This window comes from Erpetoichthys calabaricus, chromosome 18 (genome assembly GCF_900747795.2).
Source record: "Erpetoichthys calabaricus chromosome 18, fErpCal1.3, whole genome shotgun sequence".
NCBI classification, from domain to species: Eukaryota; Metazoa; Chordata; class Cladistia; order Polypteriformes; family Polypteridae; genus Erpetoichthys; species Erpetoichthys calabaricus.
Genome location: NC_041411.2, coordinates 53,436,117 through 53,448,148, shown reverse-complemented (window position 1 = coordinate 53,448,148; position 12,032 = coordinate 53,436,117). Strand labels below are relative to the sequence as shown.

Genomic DNA, 12,032 nt, shown 5'->3' with positions numbered 1-12,032 from the left:
ATTTTCTCCCTGCCAGGTAGGATTCAAACCAATTTAAGACACTGCCAGAGAGGCCCACCCATTGACTAAGGCGAATTCTAAGAATATTATGATCAATGGTGTCAAATGCAGCACTCAGATCTAAGAGGATGAGAACAGATAAATGGCCTCTGTCTGCATTTACCCACAAGTCATTTACTACTTTAACCCCTTCACCGCCCTCTGCCGGATATATCCGGCACCGCTGTTTTAATGCTAACGCCGTACTGCCGGAATTATCCGGCACATTTGCCTGTGGTTATATGAATGCCTGGCAAGTAGTATAACTGACGGTTTGGCGTGGGTATTATTACTACGTTGTATTTCGACAAGTCTGTGGTTGTTTTGGCCGGTCATGTGACGTGATTCGCATGTAACAGCTGTGAATATGGCGAAACGTAAACTGACTTCAAGTGAGGCTTTGCAGGCGATTTTGGACAGTTCTGATCATGATTGTAGCAGTTCTGAAGAAGATTTTAGTGACAGTGATGAGCAGCAACGTGCGCTGCATGATATTGTGAATGAAGAGGCATCGGATGACGGCGCTGAGTGGGTGTATCCCCAGCATCTCAGCTGAGCTGCTGCCCGTGGTGAACTACCTTTTCTGCATTCATTTGAGGCAACATGTGGCTTTATTGTTGATGTAAACAATTACACTGCTGAGCAGTTTTATGAGCTGTTTGTGTCACCTGATTTGATCAGACATTTTGTTCATCAGACAAATCTGTATGCAGCACAGTTTATTGAGAAAAATCCCAATTTACCTACACATTCCCGTGTTCGTGCTTGGTTTGACACTGATGAAAACGAAATGAAAAAATTCATTGGGATTTTGATGTTGATGGGAATAATCAGAAAACCAGATATTGAGATGTACTGGTCTACAGATCCTATGTATGCAACACCTATTTTTGCAGCTGTCATGACACGTAACCGATTCTCTTTGCTGCTGAAATTCTTTCATTTGAATGACAACAGAAACGAGCCAGATAAGAAAGATCCAAACCGCGACCACTTGTTCAAGCTACGTCCTTTGATTGATCATTTATTTGAAGCATTTCAGTTGCCCTACATGCCAGGACCGTCAGTTGCAGTTGATGAAAGTTTATTGTCGTGGAAGGGCCGCTTACAGTTTCGACAGTATCTACCATTGAAAAGGGCACGGTTTGGTATCAAGATGTTTTGCTTAGCTGAGAATTCAGGTTACATTTATAGATTTCGTGTATACACTGGCAACTTGCACAACATTTAGTGGTCAATACTGCTTGAATAAATGTAAAAAATGTAAAAAAAATGTAAAAAAGTAAAAAAACAAAAATTGTTCAGATTTCGCCTGGCGTGGGGAATATTTAGGGAGTTGGCGGTTAAAGGGTTAATGAATGCAGTTTCTGTGCTATGATTTGTTCTAAAACCTGACTGAAACTTATCAAAAATAGCATGTTTATTGAGGTGGTCATTTAACTGCATAATGACTGCATTCTCTAGAATTTTGCTTAAAAAAGGCAGGTTAGAGATGGGTCTAAAATTTTCAAGAGCAGAGGGGTCAAGATTATTTTTGTTAAGTAGGGGTTTAACTACAGCAGTCTTAAGACAGTCTGGGAACACCCCCATATCTAATGACGAATTTACTATGTCAAGAATATTATCAATTAGCATGGCCGATACTTCTTGTTGAGAAATTATTTTATGTAAATCAGGTAAATCTATCCTAATGAAAGAGTTTAATTTGTTTATAACGGAGTACTGGGGTTTAGGAGAATCCTTAGTGTTGGGGAGATATATTATGTTATTTCTAATATCATTAATTTTTTGATTGAAAAATACAGCAATAGCTTCACAGGTTTTACTGGAAGTACTTAGGAGGCATTCCTTTGAGTTACCTGGGTTTAGCAGACAATCAATCATCGAGAATAAGACTCTGGGATTACTAGCATTGTTATTTATAATCTTAGAGAAATAGCAGCGCCTCTCAAGATGGACTGTGTTATTGTATTCTGTTATTTTAACTTTTAATATTTCATAGTGGATAGTTAGTTTAGTCTTCCTCCATTTACGCTCAGCTCTACGCATGTTCTCTTTAAATCAGACACTCTTTGGATCTTCCATGGTATAACAATGCTAGAAGATTTTTTAACTGTAATTTCAGATGCAACTATGTCAACAGCAGCTTTCACTTTAGTAATAAATCTTTCCACCTTATTATTTACATTATCCTCACTATTATAGTTGGCACTATAAACAGACTGATTGCTTAGAATGTTTGTAAGTTTTAAAGCTGCTGATGAGTCAAAGAAGCATTTTTTAACAATATGCTTCTAATGAGTGTTTTCTATCATTATTTCTATATTAAAAAGTAGAAGAAAATGGTCTGAAAGACCTGTATCAATGACCTGCTTTATATCAACTTTTAGTCCTTTAGTAATTACTAAGTCTAATGTATGACCTGCTTTATGTGTAGGCTGATTAACGAGCTGTCTCAAATCAAAAGAGTCCAGGAGGTTCATGAATTCTTTTACTTTTTGGTCACACTGATTATCTATATGAAAATTAAAGTCGCCGACTATTAAGAGTGTGTCATAGTTCGTAATTAATATTGACATTACGTCAGAGAATTCCTCAAAGAAACACGTTAAATTTAGGAGGTCTATACACGGATAATACTAGAACGTGAGAATCTCCATGAATAACAACGGCGAGATACTCAAAGGACTTGAATTTACCTAAAAACTACATCTTTACATTTTAACCGGCTTGAGTAAATGTTTGCTCCTTGGCGATCCACACGAGTAAAACTGTAATCTGGAGGTGCAGATTCGATTAAAAGAGCTGCGCCATCTGAGCTAAGCCACGTTTCACTTAGTGCAATAAAATCAATTTTTCTATCACTAATAAGATCGTTGATAAAAACGTCTTGTTAGTTAAAGCTCTAACATTTAATAGTGCCATATTTAATGTTTCGAAGGGGCAGAGATGAATATTATGTGCGTTATAGATATTTGGAACATGAAGGTGGAATATGTTATGACAGGATTTCTCTTGGATCAAGTTTTTTAACACACAATACCTGCCCTTTCGGCAGGGGTTTGTAGACTTTTTATATCCACTGTAAAACTAAAAATATAACACGAAGACTAAGTTAAACTAAACTAAATGTCTAAGTTAAGATCAAAAGTGACAAAAGAATAAAATCTAATATAAAAAGGCAAAACTATAATAACCTTTGTTCAGAGAACAAACACACGTTTAAAAAAAATCACTAAAATATTTCTGAAATAATTCATTATTGTTACATCAGCATCAACTAAACAGAGGACACATACAAAACCATAGATGAAAACCAGTCCAAAACAAAAAATATTTACCAAGGTTGGAGTTAAAAAAATCCACCATTTTTCCTGCCAATGGCTAAAAGCACAAACCTGATTGTCTGCCAATGTTATCACTGTTTTTGTTCTGTTAGTACAAATGGACTGAGCAGTCCAATTTAAAGAATTGCCAGGAAATTAATGAAAACCTTTAAATGTAGCAAAAGTCCAAAACTGGAAGTCAGTAACTTTGTTGCTACAACCAAAATGCTAACCACGCTCGTAATTGTTTCAGGAGAGGAGGTGTAATTCAATACCAAAAACCCAATTCACACACATACTTTGATTTTTTTATACATAATCACAGATGTTACAGGTAAATAAAGCTAATGATGTTATGACAACCCCATATAAGTCATGCCCATAACAACCAGACATTGCAATGACAGCTAAACCACAAAATTGTATTTTCACTGTAAATGATAATAAAAAAAACCACACACACACACAGATATGTATATACAGGTAAAATTCCGTTACAATGAATATCTTTACAACGAAATTTTCATTACAACGAAGTATTTTTATGGTCTCGACAGTTTCCCCATATGACACCAGTCTATAGAAATCTCGTTACTACGAAGTCCATTCAGCAGATACTTTCATTACAACGAAGTGCACAAAAGACTTTGAAATGCCTGAATGAATCATCCACAGAGCAGTTAGTTCGGTGGCTGCAGCTCAGTTGTGCACGATGATCCCCAGTAGTAGTACATACAGAAAGCAACTGTCAAAGGAGGTGTTAGATTGATTGATGACCTTAAGCCCCGCCCCCAATTATGAAAATATGATTTTTGAAAATATGAAAATACATCCATCCATCCATCCATTATCCAACCTGCTGAATCCGAACACAGGGTCACGGGGGTCTGCTGGAGCCAATCCCAGCCAACACAGGGCACAAGGCAGGAACCAATCCCGGGCAGGGTGCCAACCCACCCTGAAAATATAAACATATAAAAATATGAACTATACCCTGCCCCTGGGGGTTGCACCACCGTCATAACTGATCATCTCTAAACCCCGCCTTTTAGGGTGGGTCTTTCGTAAATCGAACACTTATCACGCCCCATTAACAATACTCATGCCCCCAAGGTACGCCTTTATCTCTCTATCCGCCTATAGGGTTAGGGGTGAGGCGTGTCTCTCACCCCCGACTGTGGGAGGAGGCGAAAGAGTTCTCGTATAAAATTCTAGTCATTTAGTGAAAACGCCACGACACACAAAAGCAAACAGAATGGATGGTCTTGTGAACGCTCCTAAGAAACTGAAAGCAAACAGGGTGTCCAGAAGAACATTACGGGAGTTACGGGAACCACGCTTCAGCTCTGTCTGGTACGATTCTAACTGTGCTTTGTGCCGGGTAGAGGTAAAAAGAATTGCTGAGGGACAACTCACGATCGCCGTTTCCAAGAAGGAGCCTATCCTTCCGGAATATAACGAGGCCGGTCACGAAGAGCAGGAGGAAGATAAAGAAAATGTAATAAAGGAGCGAGTGAGTGAAATTAATTTTTCTATAAAAGACTGGACTTTTTTTTAAAGCTCTTATGCCAAATATTGATGAAGCTATTTATCAAGGAAAACTGTCCGACCAGATGAAAAGAATTAAAAGAAAATTGGAGGAGGAGTTTAGCATGTTGAATAATTCATGCTCGGAGGAGGAGGAAGAAAACTGGGAGTCAACAGCCCCCTAAGTGAGCGAAGATAAATACAGAGGTCTTTTCCATAGCCTACATTAACCTAAAACCCTATCGAGATATCTTCAACTAACTACCCTTCCGAAGCTGGTGCTAGCTGGGCCGGTCGTCTCCCCGTTCTCTCGGCCTCTGAGGTGACAGAAGTCCTCGACATTTTGATGCGCTCCGAAGAACCACGCTCCGGGGGTATGGAACATACGTCCGCCGCTGACTACCTGTTTTGGCCAGCTAACCTTCAAGCCAACACCACCTACTCTACTCCCGACGAGATGATCGACACTAACCTACAACCCCGCTACTCTGCTGCAGACCAGATGCTGACAGACGATGTGTTTTGGCCGGCTAACCTTCAAGCCAACACCGCCTACTCTACTCCCGACGAGATGATGATCGACACTAACCTACAGACCCGCTACTCTGCTACAGACCCGATGCTGACAGACAACGATGTGTTTTGGGCGGGTAACAACTAGCACCCCGCCGGCTACGTTCCTGATCAGTCCTGTTGGTCTATGGAACAGACGGTGCTCAGCGACGGCCTGTTTTGGCCCGACGACATCGTACCTAACTCCGGGTACTCTGCTCCAAACAACTCTCCTTCAGACCCACCATCTTGGCCGGATCTTCTGATGCCCTCAAATGACCAGATCTATTGGCCCGAACCTCAGTTACCCGCCCCTGATGATATGTATTGGCTGGACAGTCTCCTGGAGAACCGTACAGTACCTGACTTTTTGTCCCTGCTGAGGATGCTCTGGGGAGCCTAACGGGCACTGAGGAGATAGCCGTGCAGGCCATGCGGCAAGAAGAGGCCGTGGACGAACTGGTAGATGCTCTGTCCGTATGGAAGCCATCATCCCAGTATGCTGATTATCAGGGTATGGGCCTTGAACAAACTGACGGGCCCTTGGGTGAAACACTTCGAAAGACTCTGAAACTGATCAAGAGTTTGATTGCGGCTCTGCTGGACATAATAGTCGATCGGGACCTAAAAAGCACCTGTCAAGGTTGTTTCATAGACCACCCCAGCCAGACGCAGCATACGTGTCTGTTTGAGCCTGACTCTGTTTATCGGGTTGGCTGCTTTCAAGAGGTTCTGACTGTTTTCCGCAAACCGTGGCTCAGGAGCCTGGTCATAAAGACTCTGGGTTGCTTCAACATCTTTCCGCCTTTTCACAAGGTTCATTCATTTGTTCAAAATGCTGTAGATGAACTGGAAAATGAACATTCTATTAGCGAGGCGATTGTACAAGCCTTTCACAATATGGACGATCCCTCTTACTCAAAAATACGTGAAGTAGCCGATGCTTTCTCTAAAAGGCATTTTTCTGTACCTAACATGACCGATGCACCTTTGGGGTTTTACGGGGAGTACGACTTAGAAAAATCAGACGAAGTGTCTGAACTCAATGTGTCCGTGCTATGAAATGTTTTAATAATATTTTTAATACTTCTGTTTTGAAATTTTAATAATGTTTTGAAAATTGCCAATAAAGCCTCATTTGATTTTTAAACCATTGACATTTTTTCTTTCACCATCGACAATGGAGGGTTACTTGATAAAAGTTTATTATAACCCGACAAATCCTGGTAGCTTTCGGGGAAAAGACTCTTTGAAAAGAGCTCTTGAGGTTTTGGGTCAGAAAAGTAATGACCAACAGGTGTCGGATTGGTTATCCGGTCAATATGCTTATACAATTCACAAACCCGCTAGAAGGCATTTTAGGAGAAATAAGGTTTATGTATCCGATATAGACTCGCAATGGCAGATGGATTTAGCGGACATGACAAACGTGTCCGAGCATAATCTGGGTTATAAATATTTGTTAACCTGTATCGACGTACTTTCTAAGTACGCTTGGGTATGACCTCTGAAGAACAAAACGGGTAAGGAAGTGACAAGAGCTTTCCAAGACATTTTGAGTGCCGGGCGTACTCCAAAGAAGCTCCAGACCGATAAAGGGAAAGAGTTTTTCAACCGAGATTTTCAAAAGCTGTTGAAGAAGATCGGGATAAAACATTTCACCACAGGAAACGAATTAAAGGCCTCCATGGTGGAGAGATTTAACCGCACACTAAAATCTAAAATGTGGAAATATTTCAGCGCTTATAACTTGAGAACCTACATCGAAAAATTGCCGGATCTAGTATACTCTTACAACAAAAGTTATCATCGAAGCATAAAAATGGCTCCTTCCAATGTAAACACGTTAAATTCCTGGAAAGTTTTCAAAAATCTATACGGCGTAGCCAACCCCCCGGGTCCACCGCTGTTTAAGTTCAAAGTAGGAGACACAGTTAGGGTGTATAAAACCAGACATCCTTTTGAGAAAGGTTATGAACAAACATTTTCAGATGAAATCTTTACCTATCTTAACTTGTACCTAGGGCACCGGCGGTGTACAAACTGAAAGACTATGATGGTGAAGAGATCGTAGGATCCTTTTACGACCCTGAATTACAGAAAATTAAAGTTGGATCCACAGACATTTACAGGATGGAAAAAGTACTGGCTATGAAAGTTAAGAATAAAAAATGACTCATTTTAGTCAAATGGCTCGGCTGGCCAGAAAAATTTAACAGCTGGATACCGAAGAGCCAAGCCCAAGATGTTCAATAAAATCCAGTGTGCTCCTAATTGACTCTTCATTCTCTAGCGATATTCGATGGAGCGCAAAAGTTTTTTTGTGACTCTACCGAGCAACGCTTCCTCAGACATTTTCCCTAACAACACAATTTCCAATTTCACGATGAAGCTTGCTAAACCCATAGAATTAGAAGGTTCTTGGGAAGTCGGTCTAGCAGAAATTCAGTACCCACATACGTGGAATACCATAGACAAACCGGATAACGAATTCTACGTTTCAGCTCCCGGGGTAAAAAAAAACATTACTACATCCCATGTGGATATTACGAAGGTATTCACGACCTACTGTCTTTTATGAATTCGACGACCTTAGGCCTACCCACTTTGACAGATGATGCAGCTGGATTTGTCCCTTCTGAGAGCCCTGCAAAATTCAGTTATAATGCTGTGGAAAGAAGAGTATACGTGGTACCGGGTGAAAAGGATGAAACACTTAAAAGGACAGCTGGCTCGAATATTAGGAGCGCATCCTGATCAGACTCGGGGTTTAACTTATAAGGCTCCTTTCCCCGCCGACATCAGGGCCAGCTTTTACACTTTGTACGTGTACGGGGATATGGCTTTCATACACAGAATGTCCGAAGAGTGTGTCAAATCTGAACTGGATCTGTTTACGAAAGCCATCTTCTCTTGGTATTCGTTGAAATTCTTCTTTTTCCCCCGTGCTTTTGCCATTGTCTTTTCACAGAATGCTGCACTTAAGAGGCTATTTATATTGATTTGCATATTCAAAAAGGCGTAATTCTGGGAGGAGTCGGAGCGGGGTGGCAGGTGCATGCACACATATTACATTTCACATTGACTGGGATTTATGTAGTGGAAGAACGTGGAAGTTGGCGTACATGCAGATTTATCCATCTGAATTTTTTAATGCATACGCACATTTCTGTTTTTGTCTGTACGTCATGTTTTATTATGAATTCTACGCACTGCGTTATACATGAGGCTCCTAGTCATCAGGATGCAACAGTGGGTTTCTAGAGGGCAGGGACAGGAAGTCACATCAGTATAACAGTTAAGGTGATGATATAGAACTGGGTATAACCACCATTGTCAAAAAGTATGCCTAACAAGAAAAGCAAAGGAGTTCATTAGAATTTATTGAATTTTTCGACAACATATTATTGAACAATTTCTTTTGACTATGAATTTTTTAGTTAGTGTTAGGTCTGTATTTCTTTTTGATCTCTCTGTATTTGTTTGAGCCTTTTCCATTAATTTGTTTCTGTTTATAACCATTTCCTTGACCTGTATCCATTTTCATGCTATCTGTTCTCTCAGATAGTGCAATATCACAGTGTTACTGCAATCAGCCTATCCACACATTTCTTGACTTTCTATAATGCTGCTATGTCTTTTTCTTAGTGTGCAGACAAAGCCTGCACTCAGTATTTCAGATTAAATATTACAAGTGGTTTATCTAGCCTAAGTATAACCTTCCTTAAATTTTAATCCAAACATTGGAATGTTAGTCTTCTTACTCACTTCTGTACATTATCTGCATGTTGTCCTTACCACATGTTTCAAACCTTCCATTGTGTATAATATTTTTAATAAATGTAATAGGTTACATTTATTTATTTTAAGCTTATTCTGCCACAAAGTTGTACAAGTCTGAATACTGCCCAGGTCACTCTGTAATGATTCAATTGATTCTAAATCATCTGCCATCTCATCCATTTTAATGCCATTTACAAATGCAACCTGCTTATTAGCTATTTTTTAATCTAGAAAAGATTCAGAAAAAGGAAAAGACTCAGAAAGTATTAAGATTTCTTCACTTTTTACTTAATTATTCAAAAACTAAAATGAAAATTTGTCATTCATTTACATACTCAGACCCTTAAATCAATAATTTGTAGAAGGCCCTTTTGCAGCATTACAGTTTCAAATTGTCTTAGGTAAACCTCTCCAAGCTTTGTGTACTTGGAATTCTGCAGTTTATCCCATTCATTATGGCAGATCCACTCAAGCTCCATTAGACTGGATGGCAGCATCTGTAAACTGTCTCCTTCATTTGCAAACCTTTCTGAAAACATATTTTCAATTTGTCATAATGGATTATTTAGTGTAGAATGACGGGGATAATGACAAATTTATCCATTTAAAATTCAACCTACAAAACAATAAAGTGTGTAGAGAGTACAGCACTGATCCCTTGAGGACCCCATTTTAACATCACCTATTTCTGATAAGGTTCTTCACACCATAACCTGTTTGACTGGTATATTTAACCCAATTTTGAACTTGTCTGAGGAATCTGACTTAAACACACACTTATTTAAGTTTGATGTGAAACCTCTAATGTTTTAGGCTTTCTGAAAATCTAGATAATTAATATCATATGCACCTACCTGATTATTAACATATTAGAGAAACATAATCTCCACACCTAAACCCATGTTGTATTTCAGTAATACACCTCTGTATTGACCATTTTAATAAATACACAAATGTTTATTTAAATGTGCTGTTTTAAAATTTTAACATTTCTTTGCCATTTAATATAATATAAAAACTAATACTGAAATGGACATTCACAGAACAGTAAGACAACCTGGAAATTCTAAGATTAAGTACACATGGATTTTCTTACGGGGCGGCACGGTGGTGCAGTGGTAGTTCTGCTGCCTCGCAGTAAGGAGACCTGGGTTCACTTCCCGGGTCCTCCCTGTGTGGAGTTTGCATGTTCTTCCCTGTCTGCATGGGTTTCCTCTCACAGTCCAAAGACATGCAGGTTAGGTGCATTGGCGATCCTAAATTATCCGTAGTGTGTGCTTGGTGTGTGTGTCCTGCGGTGGGCTGGCGCCCTGCTGGGGGATTTGTTCCTGCCTTGCCCACTGTGCTGGCTGGGATTGGCTCCAGCAGACCCCCGTGACCCTGTGTTGGGATATAGCGGGTTGGAAAATGGCTGGCTGGCATTTTCTTACAAAAGAAAAACCTTCTCTCAGCTAAAAACACTTAAATATAGTGACTCAGAATGCTGGGTAAGTTAGTGTTAATTGCTGCAAATACTGTATACAGTAAGCTCGACTGATATGAGAGGTAGGGCGGCACGGTGGCGCAGTGGGTAGCGCTGCTGCCTCGCAGTTGGGAGATCTGGGGACCCGGGTTCACTTCCCGGGTCCTCCCTGCGTGGAGTTTGCATGTTCTCCCCGTGTCTGCGTGGGTTTCCTCCGGGCGCTCCGGTTTCCTCCCACAGTCCAAAGACATGCAGGTTAGGTGGATTGGCGATTCTAAATTGGCCCTAGTGTGTGCTTGGTGTGTGGGTGTGTTTGTGTGTGTCCTGCGGTGGGTTGGCACCCTGCCCGGGATTGGTTCCCTGCCTTGTGCCCTGTGTTGGCTGGGATTGGCTCCAGCAGTCCCCCGTGACCCTGTGTTCGGATTCAGCGGGTTGGAAAATGGATGGATGGATGGATAGATGGATATGAGAGGTATGCTAAACATCATATATCTAAAAATGTAACACACTGTTTTGTGTTGTGTCAAACAGGATAATATTTTAGAATTTAGTGTGGAATAAACAAATCTAAGAATTTCAAGCCAACTGAGCAAAGTTTTTTCATTTTTACTTTTTTATGTCATCAGCAGCAAGCAGCATCTCAGCAGTTGGTCTTTCAGCAACAGCTCCTTCAGGTTCAGCAGCTTCAACAGCAACACCTTTTGAACCTTCAGCGGCAAGGCTTGCTTACCATTCAGACCATCCAACCAGGACAGAGTGCTCTGTCTTTGCAGCCCCTACACCAAGGCAAGTTGCTTTGAAGTATAAATCACTGTACAAGTCATCAGTTCAGTAACTGGTTCATGGTTATGTTTATAATTTTTTAAATTTTCTTAAATGTGTGTCTTGTCAACAAAACCTGGTTATGGTCTACAACTTTCTCCTTAGCAAACTTACTTTTTATTTTTACTTTCTAGTATCAATAAAAATTAGCAGAGGGAAGAGGTACACATATCTATGTGAAATTTGAAACTACACATGGTGACTCTTAATACTCCTCAGGTAGTGAGAAAGAAAAAGTCTCATGAGGGTGTCTCTAAATTTAACTGAAATTATAGCTATGCTTCATCAAAATCTAGGCAGGAGTGAGCGACTTGGTCGTTAATGATGTACTTTAAGCTTGAAGTAGGCTTGACACCCAAATGTTCATGGGGCACTGAAGTGCCTTTAAAATATGCAGAACCTGTACAGTTTTTAATTGTAGTCCACTAATAAACTCAGAAAGAACTTTAGGATAATGATAAATAAACAGAGGATAGACTGGGTATAACAGTTTATAGGTTTATATGGTCATTACTGTCACA

The 12,032-nt window shown here is 40.1% G+C and overlaps 1 protein-coding gene across 1 annotated transcript in view; it reads left to right on the top strand.

Annotated features, from left to right (window-relative positions):
- Nucleotides 1–12,032, top strand: part of foxp1b (forkhead box P1b) — a 463,598-nt gene that overhangs the window by 94,207 nt on the left and 357,359 nt on the right. The window contains exon 3 of the mRNA XM_051921544.1: nt 11,316–11,475. Within this exon, the coding sequence (XP_051777504.1) occupies nt 11,316–11,475 (160 nt within the window). The remainder of the gene's footprint in view (nt 1–11,315; nt 11,476–12,032) is intronic.